At 44.9% G+C, this 27458-nt stretch overlaps 1 protein-coding gene and 2 long non-coding RNA genes across 3 annotated transcripts in view; 2 read left to right on the plus strand and 1 right to left on the minus strand.

Moving 5' to 3' along the window:
• The window catches only part of CPLX1 (complexin 1), a 183159-nt gene extending 165678 nt beyond the window's left edge, over positions 1–17481 (plus strand). Inside the window, exon 4 of the mRNA XM_083594179.1 lies at positions 10677–17481. Coding sequence (XP_083450305.1) covers positions 10677–10874 — 198 coding nt within the window. The 3' untranslated portion in view covers positions 10875–17481. The remainder of the gene's footprint in view (positions 1–10676) is intronic.
• LOC310753022 overlaps positions 1–27024 on the plus strand; it is a 225682-nt gene extending 198658 nt beyond the window's left edge. The window contains exon 4 of the long non-coding RNA XR_014543070.1: positions 26986–27024. This is a non-coding gene — a long non-coding RNA (uncharacterized lncRNA). The remainder of the gene's footprint in view (positions 1–26985) is intronic.
• Positions 12129–19714, minus strand: LOC310753029. Its single transcript, XR_014543084.1, has 2 exons — positions 13867–19714; positions 12129–13772 (listed from the first exon to the last, which is right to left on the minus strand). It is a non-coding gene; the product is annotated as an uncharacterized lncRNA (long non-coding RNA).
• Positions 27025–27458: the final 434 nt, after the last annotated feature.

Below are 27458 nucleotides of genomic sequence, written 5' to 3' on the forward strand. Positions count from 1 at the left end.
TCACAACTGGACCTAATGGTCAGGGGTCCCTTTACCTTTACCTTTACCTTCCCAGTGATTTGTCTGACAGCATTGAATGTTCTACTTGGAACACGAATGCCAGAAACTGGGAGGTTATTTAGCATAGCCCTCCATCAGTGAAGTCTTTTGGCATGATGAAATACACAGAACAAGGAAAGAGTTAATTTCTTTTTAGCCTTCAAAGGCTGCCTATTAGTCCTTTCCTCTCCCTCCCACTCTTAGGGGGCAAGAGAGTGTGTTTCATTTCCTGCTTCAGTGCCTCAGCCTCATGGCTCAGGCTGGATGGCAAATCTATTGACTCATCCCCATTCTACCACCAGGGCAATCCATATGGGTCCTTATGGCAGCATTCTTGGAGCAAAGTGAGCTCCCACGATAATGAAGAAGATAATGAATGAGCTTATGAGAAGGGGAATTGAGCTCTTCACACCTGGTGAACAGCGCACTGCCAAGCAGATGCCTGTGCCTAATGTAAATTAATGGAGCGTCCTTGGTGCTTAATTGTACTGAAGTAATATCACGCCTAATGACCTTAGCGTGGCCTAGTGTTGCTGGGGAGGGAAGCAAAACTCAGGCACAATTCACTCCAAGGAGTTCTCTCTCTTTCAATGCCCTTCCCATGTCTTTATAATTTAAGGCTTAAAAGTATCGTCATAACATTTCTACACCCTTCTCTACAAATGGTAAAAAAAAGGATGGTAAAGTCTAGTCAAAGGTGACTATGGGGTTGCGGTGCTCATCTCACTTTCAGGCTGAGGGAGCCAGCATTTGTCCACAGACAGCTTTCTGGGTCATGTGGCCAGCATGACTAAACATCTTCTGGTGCAATGGAACACCATGACAGAAGCTAGAGCGCAAGGAAACAGCATTTACCTTCCCGCCACAGCAGTACCTATTTATCTACTTGCACTGGTGTGCTTTTGAACTGCTAGGTTGGCAGGAGCTGGGACAGAGCAACAGGAACTCACCCCATCGTGGGGATTTGAACCGCTGACCTGCTGATCGGCAAACCAAAGAGGCTCAGTGGTTTAGACCACAGCGCCACCCGCATCTACAAATGGAAACGGGTTGAAATTGCTTCCTGAAGGAAAAGAAACCTGCCCTCCAGTGAACTGCCTGGTTGAGCCACAGACTTAGGGCCAGATGTGATCTGGCATGATTTGCACCATTAGGAATGGTGCGAATCCCATACACTCCAACATTCCATGAGGATAAAGCAGAAGACCAAGGTGGAAGTGGCAGCTCCTGTTCCTTCTGTTCACTCCCATTCCTTTTTGGTATTCTCTCCCTCCCTCTTGGCCAAAGGGGACAAAGGAGGTGGCAATGACAAGGGGAGCAGTAACAGGTCCAGGGGGTTCTGTTACCAGTAGTGGAGTCCCCTGTTGAAGTGGGTGTCTCAGCAAGTGCCTGGTGATGCTAGGACCTTAAGCCATGAGGAGGCACCAGCGATCAACCTTTATGGGTGGTGTGGTTGATGAGAGCAAAATAATGTTATCTGTCCATGAGTTGGACTCTTTGTACCCAAAATAGAAGGGAAGGTGAGTTCTGGTGGTCCGAGGAGATGCTGGAATGGAGTGGAGGCCAAGGGAGAAGAGCAGTGGAAAGGGGAAGGCTATGGCAGAAATCCTTGTTATGAAAGCAGGGAGGAGTCTTATCTATCCCAAGGCAAGGCAAGGAGACAGAAACAAGAACAACTATACTTGAGCTCATCAGTGCAACGGGTGATTTCCCCTCAAGCTTTCATCTGTTGCAAAAGCACATCCCCTTGTCAGTGATGGGTTCCTGCAGGCTTCCAAGTCCTGGTGCTTTCCATATGTTGTTGGACTACAACTCCCTACAGCTCAAGCCAGCATAGCCAACGGTCACTCAGGATGTCTTGCCCATAGGTCTTCAAAAACCAGTGGCCAGCACTGCCTCTGAGAATATAAAAATAGTTCAATCTCTCCTCCCTTCCAATATGTAGGTCTACTCCAGAAGTTGCTGTCCCTTGCATCCATACTTGGAAATACCCACTGAACTCTGTTGGTTTGACTGCCAGAGGATTAGCTTGAATTATGGAGAATGGTTTTGAAAGTCTAGACCAGTGGTTCCCAACCTTTTTTTTTTTGGCCATGCCCCACCTAAGCATCTCTAAAATTCTGACCACCACCACCCCCCATGACATATAATTCTTATTACAGTGGTACCTCGGGTTAAGTACTTAATTCATTCCGGAGGTCCATTCTTAACCTGAAACTGTTCTTAACCTGAAGCACCACTTTAGCTAATGGGGCCTCCCGCTGCCGCCGTGCCACCAGAGCACGATTTCTGTTTTCATCCTGAAGCAAAGTTCTTAACCCGCGGAGTCTGTAACCTGAAGCGTATGTAACCCGAGGTACCACTGTATTCAAAAAGTGAACTATTCATATGGAGGAAGCCTAAAGTGCCATTCACTGTTAATGACTCATTCCCCCCCCCCTAAAAATCAAATCGCCCCCCTGTGGGGTGCATGCCCCACATTGCGAACCACGGGTCTAGACCCATTGATGCAAAACAATATTAATCATGCTATACAGTGAGCTATAATTGAATTAGCCAAAGGCTGGTGCTGGGGTATAAAAAGCAAAATTGCATGAAAAATGTGTATATTAGCAATGGCAGATCATGGGGTCTCAAATTTCAGCAGTGCCCTGTGTGATGCCAAATCCCCCCCTTTCATTCTACATAATAATTGTGGCACCCCCTGCGGTGGCCCCGAGGCTCTGCACCCAGTGCGACCAAACCGGCTGCGCTGCCCCAAATCAGCCTGTGATATCAGGAGAAACTTGCACCGAAATGCAGACGATTACTTGTGGGGATTTTGAAGGAAATGGTAATGCGGTGCAGAAATGTGTGGGGTTGAATTTCTGGCTGGGGAGATGGGAAATGGAGAGAAACTGAAGCTGACACATTTGCTTATCCCCCCGAGGCAATGGGCTCTTTGCTGGTCTTGGAGCCCTGGCAAATGCCCAGCCTCCCCCCCCCCTCCAGAACCGGCCATACTGCAGATTCCCTAAGGCGTAATAAAGAACTTTGAAGTGTGTTTGAGAAACGAATAAATATTCATGATGCACGCTGAAAAATGCAAGCTGTAGCACAGTCCGTGATTTGGAGGGGGGGTACACAGAGACAGCTGGATCTGTCAAAATTGTCCTCCAAACTGCAGGCGAGGTGAAAGGGATCCACAGGATGGAGACGAGAAGAATGCTGAAAACAAAATGTGCTTAATTATACTTGAGAAGCCAACAATATTATGTACCCAGGCTGCTGAAAGTTGTTGTTCGGAAATGAATAGGCTGATTTTCAAGAGCTTCTGACGGAATCGTGGAGATTTGTTCCAAGAAGAGAGGGAGAGGATCACTAGCAGAGCAGTGATCCGCTTCTAAGAAAGGTTGCCAGGATCGAGACCTGCATAGAAGGCATGCTTTCTGACCCGGGAGCCTTGCTCCTTATTAACCCCATTTTAAATGGGGTGTGAGACTGCCATATGTGAGGGCAGGAGGTAGCTATTTGATGGTTTTCTCTGCATATGTTTGGAAGGAATTCAGGTAAATTCATTCAAGAGATACAGCACTCTCAAGTGTCCGGAGTGCTTACCAAACCTTATACAGTGGTACCTCGGGTTAAGAACGTAATTCGTTCTGGAAGTCTGTACTTAACCTGAAACTGTTCTTAACCTGAGATACAACTTTAGCTAATGGGGCCTCCCACTGCTGCCACTGCACCGCCGGAGCACGATTTCTGTTCTCATCCTGAAGCAAAGTGCTTAACCCGAGGTAATATTTCTGGGTTAGCAGAGTCTGTAACCTGAAGTGTATGTAACCTGAAGCATATGTAACCCAAGGTACTATTGTATTGCTGCAGCTATTACACTCCACATGGCATGGTGGAGTGCTGCTGTTCACCTGACCTCTGGAGAATAATGTTGCTACTTCTGAGCAGGAGGTAGAGGGGGAGGTGGCAGGGAGGGTGGTGTGGTGCAAACACACCCACAGGAACACCAGATTAGCTCCTCGGGTGTGTTTGCACTGTGCCAACCTCCTCACTCCCTCATTCCCTCCCCGCTTCTACCTCCTGGTAAGCAGCAGTAATGTGAATGACCACTGCTGCTCAGGTTCTCAGCTTGCATGTATTAGGGCTGTGCATTGGATTTGGCTGAATCCTGGACTGATTCAGGCTAACTTGCACCTTGCTGAAGCAGCTATCAATTGCTACATAGTGGATCTGTTGCTCAAAACTGTCTCTCAGAAAGCCAGACAGTCTCCAAACTGTTGCAGTTATTAATTACAGCACCATATATGGCAAACTCCAGGGTGGGAGGAGAGAAGGAGAGCTGGACTTTGCTTATTGAGAGCTGCAGGGCTCAATCAATCTCCATTTGCAATGCTTGAGGGGAGGGATGCTGAAGTCTTAATGCATATTGTGTCTCTTAGAAAGAGTTTGGTGCCATTTGTTCAGCTTGTGATTTGTTTCCATCACAGTATATATCTGTTTGAATGTTTTCCACCCTTTCCCAATCTTCCGATTCTTTTTTAAACATTTGCTGTCTGTGTCTTAGTATCCCTCTCCCCCAGTTTTGGCTCTAGTTTTTAGACAAGGTTTGCTTACAGCTGTGTTCTGTTTAAGGTGTCTTTCTTTATTAGAACTTTGTTGTGAGTGTGGGAGTCCTTTGAGTACAATGTATACAGTCAAGTGTACAAGCAGCACAAATATTGTGTAATATTACAAACATCAGCGCAGTACAGTCTCTCTTTTTTTCAAAACAACAACAACCCTGGAGCTTCCTGTCTATAATTTTGCAGTGTTACAATTTTGTAGGGGCTATCATGCCTGCAGATTTGGTAGAAAACAAGAAAGGTATGGTTATTTTGGTTTCCCAATGCAAATCAAACTGATTTCCAAATATTTGTATTTTGTTATCTGGGGCAGACCAGATGATTTTCAGATTGATCTGGTCTGAATCAGGTCCAATCCAGAACTACAAATCAGGCCCAGAAATCATATTTGAGGAATCGGTGTACAGCCCTTGCATGTGTACACTCCTGCAAAGGAAAGCCATAACCTCAGAGGAATAATAATAATAATAATTTATTATTTGTACCCTGCCCATCTGGCTGGGTTTCCCCAGCCACTCTGGGCGGCTTCCACAAAGACCAAAAATACACTAAGATGTCACACGTTAAAAACTTCCCTGAACAGGGCTGCCTTAAGATGTCTTCTGAATGTCAGGTAGTTGTTTATCTCTTTGACATCTGATGGGAGGGCGTTCTACAGGGCGGGCGCCACTACTGAGAAGGCCCTCTGCCTGGTTCCCTGTAGCTTTGCTTCTCGCAATGAGGGAACCGCCAGAAGGCCCTTGGCACTGGACCTCAGCGTCTGGGCAGAACGATGGGGTGGAGACGCTCCTTCAGATATACTGGACCAAGGCCATTTAGGGCTTTAAAGGTCAACACCAACACTTTGAATTGTGCTCGGAAACGTACTGGGAGCCAATGTAGGTCTTTCAAGATCGGTGTTATGTGGTCTCGGCGGCCGCCCCCAGTCACCAGTCTAGCTGCCGCATTCTGGATTAGTTGTAGTTTCCGGGTCACCTTCAAAGGTAGCCCCACGTAGAGCGCATTGCAGTAGTCCAAGCGGGAGATAACTAGAGCATGCACCACTCTGGTGAGACAGTTCACGGATAGGTAGGGTCTCAACCTGCGTACCAGATGGAGCTGGTAGACAGCTGCCTTCTACACAGAACTGACCTGTGCCTCCATGGACAGCTGTGAGTCCAAAAGGACTACTAGGCTGCACACCTGGTCCTTCAGGGGCACAGTTACCCCATTCAGGACCAGGGAGTCCTCCACACCAGCCCGCCCCCGTCCCCCAAAAACAGTACTTCTGTCTTGTCAGGAAGTCCACAAAATGTAGCTACAAATGAAAGTGCTCCAGATGGTTATACAATACATATCAAATTGCAATCAAAACAGAGCAATGAAGGTGTGGCTTCCCTGCTCCCTTTATCTGGGGTAGTTGGTGCCAGCTGATTATCAATGAAAGATGAATTTCTTGTTGGAAGAGCTCCTTTCTCCAAAGCCGATCCCCTCCCCACCCCTTTAAACATCCCCATATGCCAGTGAGCATTTGTGTTCCAGGGCATGTGGCGCTAAAGGTCAGCACTGACATCCAGCTGGCTGTGTCAATTTATTTCAAGTCCCAACAATACCTGTGTGGTTTGCCAAAATCTGTAATCACAGTAGGAAGAACCTTAGCAGGGAACAGGTTAGGGTCATTTGGATGGTGGAAGGAAAGCAAGGAGTACTGGGGAAATGAACCAAAAGAGCAAAACAGAATCATTTCTTATCATGGGAACGTATTAGCTGCCTTAAACTGAGTCAGGTCACTGGTCCCTCTTGCTCAGCTCTGCCTACACTGACCCCCACATTGGTGGGCTTACCCCTTGGCAACATTGTAATGTACTGAGAGCCATGCAACCACTTGGCTTTTGATCCATTGTAGCGTTGCCCCTTGGTAATCCTGTGAGCCTTATGCAAGGTCAAGGATGGTGATCACTAGGGGTCCAAGTGAGAATGAGGGCTCAGGGGGCCTGGTCAGGTAAAGGTAAAGGGACCCCTGACTGTTAGATCCAGTCGTGGCCGACTCTGCGGTTGCGACGCTCATCTCGCTTTATCGGCCGAGGGAGCCGGCGTACAGCTTCCGGGTCAAGTGGCCAGCATGACTAAGCCACTTCTGGCAAACCAGAGCAGCGCACGGAAACGCCATTTACCTTTCTGCCGGAGCAGTACCTATTTATCTACTTGCACTTTGATGTGCTTTCGAACTGCTAGGTTGGCAGGAGCAGGGACCGAGCAACAGGAGCTCACCCCGTCGCAGGGATTTGAACCGCTGACCTTCTGATCGGCAAGTCGTAGGCTCTGTGGTTTAACCCACAGCGCCACCTGCATCCCAAGGGCCTGGTCAGAGAGTTGGGGAAAGGCAGGGCATGCTGGGCCTTATTTGGTTATTTTCGGCACAGCTCAATAAGCACTTTGCCAGCGTTGCTTTCCCAACGACAGAGTCGCTTGCTGCTTACCAGGAAGGAGAAGAGGGTAGGAGAGGCTATGGGGAGGACACCAAGAGGAGTGCCAGAACAGCTCCACTGGTGAGTTTGCACCCCTCTGTGACTCAGCCGCTCAACTGCTCTGCCTGGAACAAGGAAGGGATTAAAAAGAACAGAAAAAGAAAACGGTAGGAAAATGTTTATTAAGTAGCAAGGAGTTTATTGGCAGCCCGGTTAGATGGGCAGGGTGCAAATAAAATGATGATGATGAATCACAGAGGGGTGCAAACTTGCCAGTGGAGCTATTCTTGCACTCCTCTTGGCTAATAATAATAATAATAATAATAATAATAATAATGGTATACCACCCTTTTTCTGCAGATCTCAGGGTGGTTCACAATGTAAAATGACATATAAAGAATGCAAAATACATAATAAAAATAAAAACAGAAACAAACCAATAAGCCCCTTGCCACAATACATTTAAAAGGGCATCAAATGTTAAGCAGCCAAAGGCCTGGTTGAAGAGGAATGTCTTCTTCTGGCACCTAAACTATTATGAAGTATTATGAAGGCACTAGCCGAACCTCCCTGGGGAGAGCATTCTACAAGTGGGGGGGCCACTGCAGAAAAGGCCCATTCTCATGTTGCCACCATCCAGAGCTCTAGTGGCGGAGGAACACAAAGAAGGGTCTCAGAGGAACTGGAGTCATGTTGAGTGTACCTTGTTCCCCAGTGGAGTTTATGAAAAAGTGGAGTTGCGTTATTGACACTTGGCTGGTCACATTAATGCGGGAGGGAGTTTCAGCAGACCGGCTGTCAAAAGAGCACCTGCAGCTTACAATAGTCAGTCCAGGGGAAACACTGAAGAGTTTGTCCCAAGATAATCCTTTGATCCCTCTGTAAATCCCATGTAATTTTCTTTTTTTCTTTTTGAAGCTGCTCCTTCTCTTCGAGTGTTTTGCTAGCTTTTGCGGAGAGTTTGTCCCTACCAGTTATCCCACGAATCATGTATATTGAATTTCGTCTTGATTCCAGCACGTGGCTTAATTAGAATGCAAAAGTGAAAGGAAAGGTGGGGATCATTCGGACAAAGCAATTACTTTTGGATCAGATGGATGAGTTCTCTTGCAGGAGATAATCTGACACCCTCTGTGCCCTTTCGCTCGTGAAGTGCCTTCTTAATTCAGCATAATTGAAATGGCTTGGAGTGTCCAAAAACAGGTCATTTCCCAAGCTATAGATTTTCATGTAAGTCTGAGCTGAAGGGATCTGGATTGCTAACTGATTTCATTTTTTAAATGCTAGACTGTTTATTTCTAGGGAGTCCTTTTAAAAGACATGCCAACATTTTATTATGCAACAGCTACATAGAATCATAGAATCATAAATTGTAGAGTTGGAAGGGAACCTGGGGGCAATCTAGTCCAACCCCTTGCACTGCAGGAATCTCAACTAAAGCATCCAGATGGCCATTTAACCTCTTCTTAAAAACCTTCCAAGGGAGTCTGTTCCACTATGTAACAGCTCTTACTGTCAAAAAGTTCTTCCTGATGTTTAGTAGAAATCTCCTTTCTTGTAACTTGAACCCACTGGTTTGAGTCCTACCCTCTAGAGCAGTAAAGAACAAGCTTGCTCCATCTTCCTTGTGACAGTCCTTGAGATATTTGAAGATGGCTTTCAAATCTCCTCTCAGTCTCTTTTCCAGGCTAAACATACCCTACAGCATTTCCCTTTTTATATAATGATGAAAGTACAGAAGCTGTTACATAAGAACACAGGAAGCTGCAAAGTCAGACCGTTGGTCCATCTACATTTGAACTGTCTGCACTAGCTCTCCAAGGTTTCAAACAGGGAGTCTTTCCCAACCCTAGCTGTGGGCTCAAATGGGACTGGAAATTCTCAACTGCTCATAGCCAAAGTTAAAATCTAGCATAATTGTCAAACTTTGATTATACCACCCAATGCTGTCATACAACAACAACAACAACAACAACAACAACAACAACAACAACAATAACAACAACTTATTTATTCCCCACCCATCTGGCTGGGTTTCCCCAGCCACTCTGGGTGGCTCCCAACAGAATATTAAAAATACGATAAAACATCAAACATTAAAAACATCCCTAAACAGGGCTGCCTTCAGGTGTCTTCTAAAAGTCAGATAGTTGTTTATTTCCTTGACATCTGACGGGAGGGCGTTCCACAGGGTGGGTGCCACTACTAAGAAGGTCCTCTTCCTGGTTCCCTGTAACCTGACTTCTCGCAGTGAGGGAAGCACCAGAAGGCCCTCGGAGCTGGACCTCAGTGTCCAGGCTGAACGATCGAGGCTGAGATGCTCCTTCAGGTATACAGGGCTGAGGCCATTTAGGGCTTTAAAGGTCAGCATCAACACTTTGAATTGTGCTCAGAAATGTACTGGGAGCCAATGTCAGTCTTTCAGGACTGGTGTTATGTGGTCTTGGCAGCCACTCCCAGCCACCAGTCTAGCTGCCACATTCTGGATTAGTTGTAGTTTCTGGGTCACCTTCAAAGGTAGCCCCACATAGAGCGTGTTGCAGTAGTCCAAGCAGGAGATAACTAGAGCATGTGCCACTCTGGTGAGACAGTCTGCGGGTAGGTAGGGTCTCAGCCTGCGTACCAGATGGAGCTGGTAGACACCAAAACTACAGTATAGCAGTCTTTGCCAACCTAGTGTCCTCCAGATGTTTTGGAACACAGCTCTCATCAGTTCCACTCAGCACGGGGCTTGCAGGAGTCATAGTTCAACACATTTGGAGGGGACCAGATTGGTGAAGCTTAAATTTTAGAGTTTGAAGGTATCTTGGGCATATCCAACCCAATTCCCTATGCCATTCGGAACCCATGCTTTAGGATACACCTACAGCATCCCTGACAGGTGACGGACAAGTTGGTGTTAAGTATCTCCAGTGAAGAAAAAGCTCCCTGCCTCCCCAAGGCTGCCCGTTCTACATCAAACTGCTCTTCCTGTCGGAACAGCTCTCCTAAAATGTAGCTTATTTCTTGCCATAGTCCTTCCCTCTGAAGTGACAGAGGGCAAGTCTGCTCCACCTACTTCATGGTCAGCCCTTCAGACATTCATCTACCCAAGGCAACTTGGAGAGTGTGTGATGAATAATTCTTACCCAGAGCAGCCACAGAGAAGCATTCCATATGGTTGAAAATCCACTCAGTAAATTACCAGTTGGGTTGGGACATATATTTTTTTTCAGTCTTCTGTATTCAACTTTTGTGCAACCGAGCAGGGGATTAAGAGGGATTTGTTTCTTTATATAATGTTCCTTGATTTTTAGGGGTCATGTCTCTTTCCTCAGCTTTGTCATTCAAGGCTGGCCTGACATTTTAAAGAGGCTGTTTGATTTAAAGGCTCAGCAATATTGACCACCAACAGGCCATGGCAGAGATGAGATCTTTGCAAGAAGCAAATATTAACATTCGGTACGGCATCCTCTCCTGCTTTGATTCCTGGTGTTAGCTGTGAGAGTGACAAAATTGTGTTTTTTTCCTTCCTTCCTTCCCTCCCTCCCTCTCTCTACTTCCCTACAATCCTCACCCCTATTCCCTGATGCAGTACGGAATAAAGAAGAAGGAAGAAAGGGAAGCAGAAGCCCAGGCTGCTCTGGAAGCCAATGCCGAAGGGAGTCTGACACGTCCAAAGAAGGCCATCCCCCCTGGCTGTGGCGACGAGGACGAGGAGGAAGAGGAGAGCATTCTAGACACCGTTATCAAATACCTGCCTGGTCCCCTCCAGGACATGTTCAAGAAGTAAATGGCTACAGACTGCCAGTCTGTCCGTGGACAGTAAAGGAAATGGATTTCCCATTGGCCAAATGGGGAATTTATACTTGCCACACATCACGCAACCTCTCCCCACCCACAGCTCCAGCCCCTTGCCATTTACTCAAGCCCCACCCCGACCCACACCCTCCTCCCTCTCCCATCCATCCCTTAATTTGTACATATTCACATCTAGTCGATGCCTCCAAGTGGATGTAAAGATGAATGAGCTGCAGTCTACACAACTTTTTATTATTATAAAGCCATAGTTCTGCGTATGTTAAACAGAGGCAGGTGTACATTAAGCAGAGGAAAGGGACTACGGCATGCTCGTTTTTGTCTCCCAGCAAGAGGGAGGGTTCACCCACAGTGAATGATTCGTGGCGTGCACACGCGCGCACACACACACACACACACACACACCTCATTTACTGAATTTGTAACTAACAGAGAATCAAGGCACCCATTAGGATGCCCTTTTATAGGTCCCAGTTGAAAGTACTCACTGTTTTTGGATAGTATAAAAAAAGAACCACCTTCCTCTTTTGGGTGATGGGGGCGGGGCAATGCCTGTGAAATTCTTCTCCTGTCCAGTAACATTGCCCACCCTCCTTCTCTCTTCCAACTGACTTGGTTTGCCCTCAGCAACATCACCACATAGACAAAACCGATCCGCTGCATAATGTAGTAATATTGCCATGTTCCCTGTGAGATGCTTGATTGGCTGGGATCACTTCCATGATTAATCTAAGCAACATTCCTCTCTTAGATTTGTCCTCAGCGATGCCACCAAAATGCCAAGTGTGATTGGCTACATAGCAATAGGGCATTGTCCCAGTGACCAGCCTGACTAACCCCAGAAGGCAATAGAGGCAGGTGGAAGTGGCAGATAAGCAGAGCAGCTAAGGGAACAATGGCCAGTGTCAAAACAAATGAGGGCCATGAATATATTCGCAACCACTGCTTCGGAACAAATATTTCAGCCTCCACAAATCACTACTTTTGGCCCCAAAATGGAAATGGGAGGATATTCAGCAAAGCCCTGCCCTTGTAGGGTGTCTCCAGCCCAGCTGAAATGGAAACACATGTTTGTTTTCTGCTATTCCCATTATTCCTCATCACTGATAAGAGATAATGTTGAAACTGGACTATTCACTGCCCATAATTCCAGCCCAGTTGTCAGTGGAAGAGCTGTGTTCAACTGCACTTTATAAGAAAGCAACTATGTGCCTCAGAATCTTCTAGGCAAGGGTCTTGTAGCCTTGAAAACAGCCATAATAGGAAGCTAGCGAGGAAGTTTCTTGACAGCACAATCCTATGTATGCCTGTCAGAAGTAAATCACAATATCAGAGAATTGTGGAGTTGGAAGTGACCTCAAGGGTCATCTAATCCAACTCCCCTGCAATGCAGAAATCACAACTAAAGCAACCATAGCAGGTGGCTGTCCAACCTCTGCTTAAAAATCTCCAATGAAGGCACTTTTAGTATGGTGAAATTTACTCCTCCCAGGTAAGTGAATATAGAACTGCAGTTTGGGCTTGCAATGTGCTGCCTTCCCTTTCTAGCTTAACAAAAGTCGGCCAGTACATTTCCTCTAATCTATAAAGTCTCCAGTTTGTTTGGAGACACTTGGATCGTCTGCACTATCCATTCAACTCACGTGGAAGCCCTCAAGTTGTTTTCCATGGCCAGACAGGGAGGGCTAAAGGAACCATGCTTCCTTGGAGATACAGGGGGTCCCTTCACTGAATTTCCAAGGTCTTAAAAAACGAAAGCGCACCTCTAATGCTTTACTTAACAGAGAGACTGGGAGCAGGAGAAGTGCACACTACAATATTCCACCCTGTTGTTCATTTCGAAGCGAACCTGTTCCAAATTGGTGGGTACTGGTCACTTAAACTATTATTAAAATGTAGATATGAGGCTTCTCTGCTTTGTATTGGCTTGTGATAGGCATCCTTCTTCATACCCCCTTCAGAAATAAATGGGTACGAGCCTTTGTCCAATGACAATGGCCAATTTTTCACCTGTGAAACTGAAGTTTGAAAACACCGATGCCTATCCCAAATCAGAGAAGGGCCATAGTTCACTGGCGTAGCAATACTGCGGAGGTAATAAATCCCAGAGGGATGGGGGGTGGTTTCTGTTTGAGATCTGGGATAGCTCTTGCTTAGCCAAGAAGGCAATATGGAACTAGATGAGCCAAAAGTGTTAAGCAGGTGCAGGGAGATTCTCTCTTGGTGCTTCTGCTTTCTAGATACTGTTGGCTTTCTAGATACTTCAGGAGATCAGCTTCTGCACACCAACATTTATTCTGTCCCAGTGCCAGAACTGAGGTTACCTTGCTGGTATGGTGGAACTCAGTGTTCATTGTTTCCTATGTGTAACATTCCCAGGTCTGATCCTGGAATTGGAGCTGAAACACATGGTCAGCAGGACCGTGTGAAAAGCCTGTTTGTCGCTGGTCTATATATACCACTACTGGTAGCCAGGGAAGTGGGAGACTGATAGGGGCCTTCAACTTGTGCATCAGGGCTTCCCCCCTCTCCTTCCTGTGTGTGCTTGCCCCCTAAATTGTCTGGGATGGTGTAAGGAGAACCCCCAGAATGACACACAGTGGGAAGAGGATCATTCAGTTTTGCAAGCTGATATGCTTCTGCAGATGGGATTTTGTGATTGAATTGAATTCCAACCTCAATGGTTGAATAGAAATCTTCTGGCATTATGGCCCATCAGAATAATGGGTGTCACCCTCACTGGCCCCACCCTCACTCTCACATTTCCAAAGGGCTGCTTCTACATGCATTGAGGCTGAAGGTCTGGAGCAGGGATCTAGCTGTGCACATATCGGTTCCCCCCATGATTTAGAATCACACAGGGAGCCCAGCGCTCATGGGTAGGGGGGGGTGAGGATGGAGCAACAGGGGTTGAGCCAGCAAATGACTTTAAATATTCGAATTCCCCACCTGTATTCCAATCTAACAACAGATATATCATGTGAGCCTGCAAATTGTGAAGCTCAGTCCTATTATTGAAAGTTTCCCAAGGAAGTGTTCTTGTAGTCTGAATGGCCAAATCTGCACTGGCCCCAGAATAAAAGCTCAGTTGGAAATCAGCCAAGCACTGAGTCAGTTTCGCCAGACAGTGGCAAGACCAGCTGATGAAATGAGCAGTCATATTGAATGTGTGTGTGTTTTTAAAATAAGGTTTATTAGCATCCAGCATCCTAAGGTGTGAGGTGGCAGGTGTGGGGTGCTGTTCATTGCTTTGCTGTGTTCTAGTTTGGCATATTGGCCATACCTGTTGTACAAAGACAGATTAATTTCCAAAATGTTGACTATCGTTATATATCCATAATGCCAGAAAAGCAATTTTAAGGATATGCTATATCCAGGCAGAACAACTCCATTCTGAAGCCCCATCTAGATCAATGTTTAAAAATCTGACTTAGAGCACATTGCTTAATCCAGTTTAGAATTTTTTTATTTTTTGAAAACAACAATAACCTTACCTTCCTATTTCCACAGATAATACTAGGTATGTTTTCCCTTCAACCCCAGCAGCTTGGGGGTAAGGTCACAATTTTTGCATTTATAAAACATATGCCCCATCTAAGGTTCAAAGAGAGGTGGTTTATGACATACTGAAACCCTTACAAAACAAACGTATACTTTAATTATTTTAAATTCTTTTTTAAAAAAACCAAAACCCTACAAGTATAGAGAATAAGAGAAGAATCAACAGCAGATACAAATACAATACATCTAACATTCCTGGTCTTCACAGGGCCACAAACGCCCTCTGAAAGCGTTTGCTTCTCTGCCATCTTCTTAAAGCAATAAGGGAGCAGGTTGAATGTGGCTTCCGGGTCAGGAGTTCCAAACTGAGAACACTGTTTCTGGTGGCCAGCATTTCCGGTCAAAAGGAAAGCCCCACCAGATAACCTTATGAGAGGAAAGTGGGCTTGTCATGAATCCTGAGGTAAACTTTTCATTTTCAGTGAACTGGTAGTGTTACGAGATTTAGGGTGTCTGCATTCCCTCACTGTGTTGTCTTACTCATCCCTCCATGCCAGCAAAAGGCTGCTGAGATGTCCTACCACTTTCTTTCCCAAATGCCAGGTCTCAAGTTGAGGCCGCAGGTTTCTGAAACCTCATCTATAGCATGAATATGAGCTTTCTGTTGGCATGTACCAATGTCACTGATCTGGTTTCCTCCAAAGAATCTTTGGAAATGAAATCTGGTAAAGGTGATGAACATTCCCTGATAGTGCTTCCATCGCTTCCGCTAACCCTGCTCACAGAACTGAGATTCCCAGGGTTCTCTGGGGGAAAGTGATTCCTGTTATACCTATTAGAATCTGTAAATGTGGGGTGTGCTCTTATTCAAACTCTCATAGTGACTGAGCCTTTGGCTGTTTGGGCAAAGGAATCTTTATTCTTTCACCAACCATGAACCAGTGTATTGTCTATCTACAACCACTTAGGCAACGTTTCCCCTATTAAGGACCAGTTCACACAAAATCTGCCCTTGCTGAATGGTGAGTTCACTCGGTATGCCTGCCAGCTGGTTCTGTCCATAGCAATGCTTTTGTCTGGCTGATCCAAGAAATACCAATCTCTTTTCAGTCCACAGTGTCCCACTTTGCAGAAGAGCAGTTGGGCAACTGATTTACCCTACGGCCAGCTGTGCAGCTTCCATTCTGCATGCTGGCCATATGCACCTGCTTGACTGTGGCAAAAAAAAAAAGGAGATTAAGGCTGCAATACTAACCATATATAATCAAAAGTAAACCCCATGCGATGCGGTTTGCTACTCCAGGTTTAGTGGGGTTCAAACTGCAGCTATAAACATGAAGAAACAGAAATAGTTCTATTTGAGGTGTACTCCTGATTCTGGCCCATTAACAGAGACATATATTTAAATATTTTATTTTTCTAGGAATAGAGGTAGACATGCTATTCTGCCAGTGTATCACTCAGAAAAGCAGAGCGCGTGAATTTCTCTCAAACTATGTTTCACTGGAATCGTAGAGTAGTATTTTTTTCCTGGCTTGTTCCATTTCAGGCAGCAGGTAGCTTCTCAAAGTTATGAATGTTCTCTAACATTCGAGGAAAGCCCTTGCACATCCAAACCTAGCACTCCAGGCAGAAAGGTTCTAGCCAGACAATCTTCTTGATGTGCTGCTTTTCAGCATGCAAGGATTTTATTTTTTCATTTTTTCAGACGGGAGAGTATTCAGAAATGAGATTCTCCCATCACCTGTTGAAATATGAACTGGTACATTCCAAGAAGAACTCTTGCCACCTGGTTTGGCTGACCAGATCGGCCCTGAATCAATGGCCTGGAGCAGTACTCTACAACTTTAAGGTCCCTGGCCTCCAAAGTGCCTAAACTGCTGTCAACACAGTCACAATGGGCACTTCCCTTCCCTGAAATGAAATGTTGGCACAACCCCTCAGTTCTTTGCTTCTGGTATCTATGGAGTTGAGGACCACTAATAAAACACTAACACCTAGCACTCGGGAACTTGATGGGCACAAGCCAACACCAAAGAGAAGTGTGATTCTTTGCTTGGGTTCTGAATATCTCTTTCTCCTTCCACAGCATTTTTTTTATTATTATTTTAAAAAAAGAATTAAATCACAATGTGTTCAATCTCAGGTATATGGGTTTCTTTTTTCCTTAAGAAAAAAATAGTTTGCATTGATATGGAAAGCTTGGGCAGTTCCCCATTTCTGCATTTTGTTCACCTCCCTCTCCCAAAGCCTTTCTGTTTCATTTTTAAACAATCAATAAATTGAAGCAGCATTAATCAAAAGGCCTTCGCTTCCGGGGGAAGCCAGGTGATTACGAGTGAGTTTGGCATTGAGCTTCATGCATATATCTTTAGAGAAAGCCATATGAAATCAGACTGCAATATTCATTACGAATGCTATTCTGTGTTTTAAACGAACCAACGAACAAACTTGCATTGTGTGCTAAATCCCTTCGGCATTTCTCTGTCTATGTTTCCGGTACAATATGTTAGCTTAGTTTCCATCTGCCCAGTCCTTCAACATACCAGTGATGTTCAGTACATCAATCGAACAGGCTGTTAGAACCAATTGTTGTTAGGAATTCCATTGTTGTGATCTGAATGTAACGTCCTATGTATCTCTCTGAACCCGTTTACCTGTATCCGTTTTATTCTGTGTTAACCAAGATTCCGGTTCTATGTGCTCAGTCAGCAACATCTTTCAGTAAATGTCTTTTTAAACAATGCTTGTTTTCACACTCGCGTAATACTAATACTAATAATAAAAAAGCGCAGAACACTAACTAGATGGGCATTTTCTAATAAGTGAAACGAAACGAAACAAACAAAATGCTCTTTTTTTCCTCTTCGGAATGCATGCAGCACCTTCGGAAGCAGCCAGAAGGTGACTTCAAGTAGAGACTTTGTGAATGTAAATTCTGTTTGTAATCTGCCTGCTACCTTTTCCTGCATGATGTGGGTTCAATGGTACAATGTTCTTTTCAAATGGAATCACAGCCAATAAACAACAACAACAAACAAACAAACAAATGGTAATAATAAAAGTGATTTCATCCCTCTCCCCCCCCCCCCATGCTTACCTGTGGAATTCCTATTAGGAACTAAGAATATAGGACTTTCCAAAACATCCCATGATTCAAAATTTGGGTTTCCAACCAATGGTACACTTTATAGAAAACTGCAGCCGATCCCAGCTCTCTGGTGAATGTATTTGTACAATGCCTGTGTATGCAAACAGCCATGGTATTATTTTTATTAATCAATTAATCACCTTCCACATATATGTCTCAAGGTGATGTACGTGGTATAATAGAAACAAGTATTTTTAAAAAGAAGTTTAAACAGGACAGAAAATAACAGCAAATGAATAGCGAAACAATAAATGGAAATGCCCCGTGGCAGAGACCTATTTATCCAGTTGGCAAAGCTTGTCAGAACAAAAAATGTCTTCAGCTATTTCTGGAAAGGGGTGCTGTTGTAGAATCATAGATTTATAGAGTTGGAAGAGAAAACAAGGGTCATCTAGTTCAACATTCTGCAATGTAGGAATCTCCCATCCAATGTGGGGCTCAAATCCGCAACCCTGAGATTTAGAGTCTCATGCTCTACCTACAGAACAGGAACAAATATGTCTTGGTTTCATTCATATGTTGCATTTTTAGTAAAAGGTAAAGGGACCCCTGACCATTAGGTCCAGTCGTGGCCGACTCTGGAGTTGTGCACTCATCTCACTCTATAGGCCGAGGGAGCCGGCGTACAGCTTCCAAGTCATGTGGCCAGCATGACTAAGCCGCTTCTGGCAAACCAGGGCAGCGCACGGAAACACCGTTTACCTTCCCGCCAGAGTGGTACCTATTTATCTCCTTGCACTTTGACGTGCTTTCGAACTGCTAGGTTGGCAGGAGCAGGGACCGAGCAACGGGAACTCACCCCGTCGCGGGGATTCGAACCGCCGACCTTCTGATCGGCAAGTCCTAGGCTCTGTGGTTGCATTTTTACCTGTACCCTAACATCGCTGTCTAGCTGTAGAGAAGTTAAAGCTGGGAAATATTAACAACATATCCCGCTGCATCCAAATATGGGCAGAGGTGTGCATTCAAATGTGCAACCTATTGAAAGCAATGAAATGAAGCAGCAGTCGGTGAGAGGGGTGGCTGTGTACACCTGGCCTCTTGGCAGCGGCATCACTGCTGCTTACCAGGAGGAAGAGTAGATGGCGCATGGCGGTGAGAGGTCAGTGCTGTGCGGGCACATTGGGACAGTGTCAGGGGCTGGTCTGGACTGGAAGATTGGGGAATGCAATCGCAGGGAGATCAGCTCCTAACAGAAGAGGAGGGGAAATATTCACCACCCTCACCCCCTGCTTCCAGTGTTTCCAGAAGCAGAGAGACAGGCAAACACAGAAGCTGCACAGTTGAGAGAGGAGCTACCCAGCTATGAGATAGTCGCTAAGCAACCAGAAGGGAGGGAGCAGCTGGGCAGGGCAATACATCAATCGAGAGTGGGGGGAACCCCCTCCCTCTCCCCAAACTTGAAGGTCCGAGTGTGTCAGAGAACAAAGGAGACACAGGGGGGAGGGACTTCCTGTTGGCACGTTTCTTGCTGTGGAAGTGAGGAGGAGTCAGAGTAGGCAACGGATATCCTTGCAGAGGGTTGCCTGTTTGTGCTTGCAACATAATGCTGTAATGAAAGGACTCTAAATCTACCAAATGCCCATTACGTCTTATCGGTGAGCTACCAGAAGGGAGAGGGGAACTCCCGTACCTGACAGAAGTCCAATTCTGCATGATGATCAATGGACCAGCACAGCACTGACCCCTCCTGCCTCCCCCCAACACTTTTGATGCAATGGAGTGGGTCACATCCACACTTCAAAGCCTGCTCCAATGTGCATTTGGATATGCACCTGATCGATTTTGCTTATTCATTGAATAGCGTTTTTGTACCACTTAACATAATAGAAATCTGCAAGCAGTTTGCATGAAAGCAATAAAAGTACAACAATGACATTCAATATCAATCAATTGATCTTTATTGCGGCCAAAGACCAGACAGCAAAGTTAACAACAACATATGCCACATCCTCATCAAGAAACAGAATTAAAAATTCTCTATAAACTTATTTACATTAAAAAAATAGCACTTCTTCAGCTGACGTCTGTATTCCAGAGATTAAAATCAGTACTCATTCGTCGGCCATCACTGTCACCACGGCCTGTCTTGTTCTCATTGCCATAAAACAGAATTTCACAACAGGCCTGATGATATCCAGATCTTTTAGGCATCCGATAAAATTCCCTACAAATGAGCTGAAAATGGAGACTACAGTATATATCAGAAATAAAGCAAGGATATGTGAAAAATAGCAAATTAAAAATTAAGAGTCAAAGTCCAGGAAAGTTTGAATATACACTTAAGTTTTTAAGAAGTGTTTAAAAGTCCTTACTGTATAAACCTCATGAACTACCCAAAGGAGGGCATTCCAGATGGTGGTAAAGGTAAAGGGACCCCTGGCCGTTAGGTCCAGTCGCGAACGACTCTGGGGTTGCGGCACTCATCTCACTTTATTGGCCGAGGGAGCCGGCGTACAGCTTCTGGGTCATGTGGCCAGCATGACTAAGCCGCTTCTGGCGAACCAGACCAGCACACGGAAATGCCATTTACCGTCCTGCCAGAGCGGTACCTATTTATCTACTTGCACTTTGACGTGCTTTCGAACTGCGAGGTTGGCAGGAGCCAGGCACAGTTTTGCACTTTAAAACTCCATGACCAAGCAACCTCAGCTGGTGGCGCTTGGACAGGCACACACTCGCACTTTGCTGGGGGGGGGGCTCCAGTCCTTGCCACCAACACTGTCAGAGTGACCCTACCCCCACCAAAGTGGAGCCGCGCTGAGCCTCCTGCTTGCCCACACAGGGGGAAACCCGGCCAGCCGACACAGCCCTTGACGGGCAGAGAGAGGCACTGGGCCAGGCTGCGCTGGGTTCGCCTGCATGGGGTCGCCTGGTTTGCATCCCTTCAAAAAGTGAGTGCCCTGGCACACACACCCCACTATGCCCCTGTGTCCAAGTGCTATTTTTCCAGCCTGGAGCATTCCCCGCAGAAACCTGAAATACAACGAACGGCAACCAGGTTTTCAGCAGATTGCCCTTTGTTCCAATTCAGCAGTAAAGAGCAGGTTTACATGGGGAAAACTCTGAAACAAGGGGATGGGTGCTCAGAAATGGAGCTTTATAGCATGGACGCTGCCTGGAAAGCTTGGTGGGAAGGCGAGTGTGGATAACCCCTAAACAAAAATCATGAAATAACCTGCAAGTCCCCTTTGGAAGGTCTTATGAATCAGCTTGGTCTGTATTAACCTACTGGGCATACTGGTCCCAAGTTGTTTAGGGCTTTAAATGTCAGCAACGAAACACCGAAAGTGGTTCAGTCACAGTGGGAAGTCACTGCGGATGATACAACAACCAGTGCCAGATTTATGTATAGGCTAAGTAGGCTGAAGCCTAGGGCCTCTAAATCTAGGGGGCCTCGCCAGCCCACCTGCTAACCAGCGGGCAGTTTCCCCTCTCCCAAAAATGCACAATTTCAAAAACACCATAAAAATACAATAATTTAAAGAGTAAAAAAACACAGCATGCAGAGATGGCCAGAGCTTTGAATTCCTTCAGTTCATTAGTATTGTTTTCTTCCTTTGTGTTGTAACAGCATGCAGGAAGTACACGATAATAAAAGATTGCAAAACAGCGATTTTGATCATTAAAAACAACAAATTAAAACAATTTATTATTTATAGCCTTCTCTGTGTGCAAAACCAATGTTGATACATAAGTCCAAAAATAAATTGCAATGAAATAATCATGTTTTTCACTGCCATAATCACTGCAATTCAACACCCTGTATAAATAAAAAGGCGCTGTAACCTTCCAACAGATTGACTTCACCCCCAAAGGAGCACTCCTCCATGGTCTCCTGAGACAGACAGATGTCAGCCAATAAATAAAACTGCTTAGAAGGTGAGGCAGCAACATCTTGCCATGACTATATATACCTAAATGAATCCAGATTATTTTTCTGTGGCGTTGTACTGAGAAGTGCTTATGATCCTCCAGAATGGTAAATTATTGCATGAAAAGAACGAGAATATAGCCATATGTACAACCTCATTGGGATGCGGGTGGCGCTGTGGTCTAAACCACTGAGCCTTGGGCTTGCTGATCAGAAGGTCGGTGGTTTGAATCCCCGTGATGGGGTGAGATCCCGTTGCTCGGTCCCAGCTCCTGCCAACCTAGCAGTTCGAAAGCATGTCAAAGTGCAAGTAGATAAATAGGTACCGCTCCGGCGGGAAGGTAAACAGTGTTTCCGTGCGCTGCTCTGGTTCACAAGAAGTGGCTTAGTCATGCTGGCCACATGACCCGGAAGCTGTATGCCCGCTCCCTCGGTCAGTAAAGCCAGATGAGCGCCGCAAGCCCAGAGTCGGTCACGACTGGACTTAACGGTCAGGGGTCCCTTTACCTTTACCTTTACAACCTCATTAAGGTTGCTTGGGGTCATTGGTGGTGGGGGTGTATCAGTATGCATAAGCATATTGATAAATTTGGGTTACTTAAATTTATGCGTTGTTTCCCACTATGAAAGGTCCTGAAAGGATTTACAAGCAGAAAAAAATCACCAAGGTAAAAACACATAAACATGTTCAAAACATAGAATACAAACATTTATTTCATATCCTGCCTTCCTCCCCAGCCAAGCACCAGCCGGGAGCAGAGACAGAAGGATGTGGCAAACCATTGTTATGACAAGAATTTTAGAAATATCCCAAGTAATCGCTCACATGATTCAAAGCTACCCCATGAAGGAAAAGAACACTACATATATGAAACTAGCATGTTGTGGATGCATGTTAGACTAGAGCCCTTCTTCACAGCATCTATTTTTCCAGATGCAGGGAACTTTATTTTTTCTTTCTGTATGGAAGAATCATAGAATCATAGATTGTGAGGTACCCCTCAGGATCTAGTCCAACCCCTTGAAATTGCAGGAATATTCAGCTGTTCCATCCAGGGATCAAATCTGCAACCTTTGAGCCCCAATCTGCATGCAACCTTACGAGCCTTCTACCTGACAGGCTAGCTTTCTGTGTGCAGGGGATTTATTTAGACTAGCTATCTGAAATATGAAGAGTTCCACAGTAGGAACAGAACTAAGCCCCCACAGAACTATTTGACTGGGCTTTTGTGACCTTGGCAGGCTGACAGCTGATACATTGGCTCATGAAGAAGTCTCTCCTCCATTTCAGCCCTTTCCTGTGCACTGGGGGTTCTGTACGTGCAAGAAATTTAAAACCCCTTTCTTTCAAATGGCCCCAGAAGCAAGTGGCACAGAAAAACAGCCTGGGGGCTTGTCAGACCGGTCAGGAAGAATACGTGTCATTATGCCACAAGCATACAAGACTGAATTGAGCTTCTATTATTTCAGTACCTCACCTGCAGCCACATTTTCAAATATTAGACCTTACCAATGCAAGCACCACTGCATTGTCAGCAGAACCTCCTTCCAATTATGTGACTTTGGACAAGACCGTTTGCACAGAGATTAAATGGGCCCCGTCGTTTCCTGGTGTTTTGTGTTTATAACTGTCATAAAGTGTTTTGTACACCAAAGTGCTCTGTAAATTATTAGCAATTGGAACGCAGGCCTGTCATTTGCATACGGCGTTAATGGAACGTGCAGCTATTCTATTAAGGCTTACTGAATCCGAAGCAGAAAATGGCCAAGCAATAAGATGAGCAAGTTACTCTTTGGCAATCATAAGCTAATGCTGCTGTTCATAGTTCTTTTGTGTGAGGAGATGAAGTCAAATTAAACCCGAGAAGGCTGGTGACTTGGGGGTATAGTACGAAATTTCATTTTCTCATGGTTTTATAATGATAGCTTAACTCCACATTTCTTCCACAGTAGCTCGGGACGGCATACAAGTCACAACTTCATCTTTACATCAACAGATGGGATATGGGTGGCGCTGTGGTCTAAACCACTGAGTCTCTTGGGCTTGCTGATGGGAAGGTTGGCGGTTCGAATCCCCGTGATGGGGTGAGCTCCCGTTGCTCTGTCCCAGCTTCTTCTGCCAACCTAGCAGTTCAAAAGCACGCCAGTGTAAGTAGATAAATAGGTACGGCTGTGGCGGAAAGATAAATGGTGTTTCTGTGCGCTCTGGTTTCCATCACAGTGTTCCATTGCGCCAGAAGTGGTTTAGTCATGCTGGCCACATGACCCGGAAAGCTGTCTGTGGACAAATGCCGGCTCCCTCGGCCGGAAAGCGAAATGAGTGACGCAACCCCATAGTTGCCTTTGAATGGACTTCACAACTCCATCTTCACATCAACAGATTGATCGAGGAGGCTAAGAAGCAATAGTGACTGGTGACCCCGTGAACTTCATGGCTGAGGGAGTACTTAAACCCACATCTCCTTGGTCATAGACTAAGACTATAGACTATAGCAAAACTTGGTGACTCTCTTCAAAGTTCCTCCACCCTCAGAAGCTTAGGGGATGGTGAGCCAGAAAAGGGCATTCTCTGTGGTGGCCCCTAAGCTGTGGAAGTCCCTTCCCACAGAGTTACACCTGGCACCTTCATTAATGAAGACTGCTGGCTTTCGACATTTGAAGTGCACAAATTTAGAATCCTTTAAAGAAGACTGGAAACCTTTTCTGGTCTATTTAAAAAGTTGTTTCACATATGTGAAGACCACAGCAGGGGTTGAAGCATAAGAAAACAGCAGAGTATATTAAGAAACACATTACAGAGGATGAAAATAAGTAAGACGGAACCTTAAAATGTAATTGTATGCAATTTGGGTTGTAAACACTGATGTTGGGTGAGTGGGAAGTCACTGGAATACAACTGTTGAGTAACACATGTAATTTTCAATATGGAAAAAGAATAAAATATTGTTTATTTATCCTTAGCATAGTTCTTGGATGTTCCTTAGTTACTGAGTTGGAACTTTAGCACTTATCTTCTATATGTTAATTATACTTTTGTATTTGCATTTGTTATACAGTGGTACCTCGGGTTAAGAACTTAATTCGTTCCGGAGGTCCGTACTTAACCTGAAACTGTTCTTAACCTGAAGCACCACTTTAGCTAATGGGGCCTCCTGCTGCTGCTGCACCGCCACTGCACGATTTCTGTTCTCATCCTGAAGCAAAGTTCTTAACCTGAAGCACTATTTCTGGGTTAGCGGAGTCTGTAACCTGAAGCGTATGTAACCTGAAGCGTATGTAACCCGAGGTACCACTGTATTACAATCATTTTAAACAGGCTCAGAGACAAGTGTATAGGATTTAAAGTTGGATCCCAACTTTTTGTTACGTGATTATATGACGGTGGGGAAATATTAGATGAAGGGCATTGTGCAGATCAATGGCCCCCTGCAATATAACTTACAGCGAAGCAGACGATGAATAAGTTAAAATAAGAGGAACCCAAGAAAAGAATAGAACACACCGTGTTCTTCCTTTTTTAAGGATAAAAGGGTGGGGTCAGGAAGACCTTCCACGTACTTTCTTAGTCCTTTTAGGAAAGGGAGAAAAAGGAAAGGCTCACCCCACGAAGGAGGCTGTAGCTTCTTTAAAACGGATTGCTGAAGGTGAATCTTCCCACATGTACCCCTTATTGATCCTTTGATACACAGAAAGCTGCAGTTCAAAGCATCCCGCACCCTCAGCAGGCGATTTCCTACTTTGAAGTACCGGAAATACAGGCGCTTGATCTTCTTTGGTGAACCAGCGCAGGCATTCGTTCCAATTGCAATGGAAAGGGATGTTAGAAGTGGAATTTAGCACTAAGAACATCTCTTTCTACATATATACGGATTTATACCATGATCGCTTACACAGCACCCACCAAGGGGTGGGAGCGAGCCTAAATTAGTCATTTTGAAGTCCCGATGCAGTCAGGAGGACAGGTTGGTCACCACAGCAACTTAATTTCTTTTTCCAATTAAAAATGCAGTAAAATGGCTACATACAAATTCATTAAAACAGAGAATATGGCACAGAACAATACATTGGACTACTGCAATGCTCTCTACATGGGGCTACCTTTGAAGGTTACCCAGAAACTACAACTAATCCAGAGTGTGGCAGCTAGACTAGTGACTGGGAGTGGCTGCTAAGACCATATTGGCTCCCGGTACATTTCTGAGCACAATTCAAAGTGTTGGTGCTGACCTTTAAAGCCCTAAACAGCCTCAGCCCTGTATACCTGAAGGAGCATCTCCATCCCATTGTTCTGCCCAGTGTAAGTAGATAAATAGGTATGGCTGCGGCATAAAGATAAATTGTGTTTCTGTGCGCTCTGGTTTCCGTCATGGTGTTCCATTGCACCAGAAGTGGTTTAGTGCTGCTGGCCACATGACCCGGAAAGCTGTCTGTGGACAAATGCCGGCTCCATCGGCCTGAAAGCGAGATGAGTGCTGCACCCCATAATCGCCTTTGACTGGACTTGTCCAGGGCTCCTTTATCTTTACCTTTTACCTACCTGGGCCCTCCAGTGCTTTATTCAAGTTGGCATCCCTGGTCCCAGCCAACCCATAAGAATCCTATTTTTTTTTAATAAATATTTATTCAATTTTTCCAATTTTATACAAACACAAAAAGAAAAAGAAAAAGAAAAATATTAAAAACAAATCAGTTTCAATATCAATTTTTCAATAACATGTTTCTTTGACTTCCTCATACCTCCCCTTCTTGTTTTCTAGTTCAAATTGTTAATCCAGCAAATCCTAATCTCTTAACATTCCTTTTAACTAACACCTTTTTTTCCAATCAACTTTTTTTTTAAAAAAATTATAACTTAAACAATATTAATCCCAGTTCTTTTTATCATAACAGCTAGAGACCACATAAATTCAATCCAGCATCTTTCAAAGTTCATTAATTTTGTAGTATTTCTGTAAATAGTCCTTAAATTTCTTCCAATCTTCTTCTGCTGACTTTTCTCCCTGGTCACGGATTCTGCCAGTCATTTCTGCCAGTCCCATACAGTCAATCAACTTCATCTGCCATTCTTCCAGAGTGGGTAGATCTTGCGTCTTCCAGTGCTTTGCTATAAGTATTCTTGCTGCCATTGTAGCATACATTAAAAAAGTTCTGTCCTTCTTTGGCACCAAATGGCCTACTATGCCCAAGAGAAAAGCCTCTGGTTTCTTCAAGAAGGTATACTTAAATACCTTTTTCATTTCATTATAAATCATTTCCCAGAAAGCCTTAATCTTTGGGCACGTCCACCAAAGGTGAAAGAATGTACCTTCAGTCTCTTTACATTTCCAACATTTATTATCAGGCAAATGATATATTTTTGCAAGCCATAAGAATCCTTCTAACACTGCTTTTATTCTGCTTATTTTTAAAAGTGTTGATATTACCATTGGTATTAGCGTCCTTGCTGTAGGGAGCCCTGAAAACGTTTCTACATTGAAGGGCATGGCCTAAATCAGAGTTTTCCAAACTTAGGTCTCCATCTGTTTTTGGACTACAACTCCCATCATCCCTGGCTAGCAGGACCAGTGGTCAGGGGTGGTGGGAATTGTAGTCCAAAAAGAACTGGAGTCAGACCATTGGTCCATCTAGTACAGTGCTCACAGCTCTCCAGGAATTCAGACTAAGGACATTCCCAGCCATACGCTGGAGGTGTTGGGGACCTTCTGCATGCAAGCCGATGTTCTGCCACTGAATCACAGCCTTTCCCCAAAGCGCATGGCACATCTCAAAATAAATACATCACCCCAATGTGCTTCCAGTCTAAACTAGGATAGATCACACTGCATCAAAGAAATGAAAAAGCAAGCCGTGCTTCAGCTTAGCAAAATAGGAATCTCGGAAATAATTACACCTCTGTAGACAATAGGCATCCCCGGGGTTGTACTCTGTAAATATTACTTTTTTATTAAAAATGGAAAAAAAACAAACAAACCCCACCATACATCTTGCTAACACAAATACGGATAGATGTTGTAGGGTAAGGATGAGTCCCT

Source organism: Podarcis filfolensis (genome assembly GCF_964270895.1).
Source record: "Podarcis filfolensis genome assembly, chromosome: 17".
Lineage (NCBI taxonomy): Eukaryota > Metazoa > Chordata > Lepidosauria > Squamata > Lacertidae > Podarcis > Podarcis filfolensis.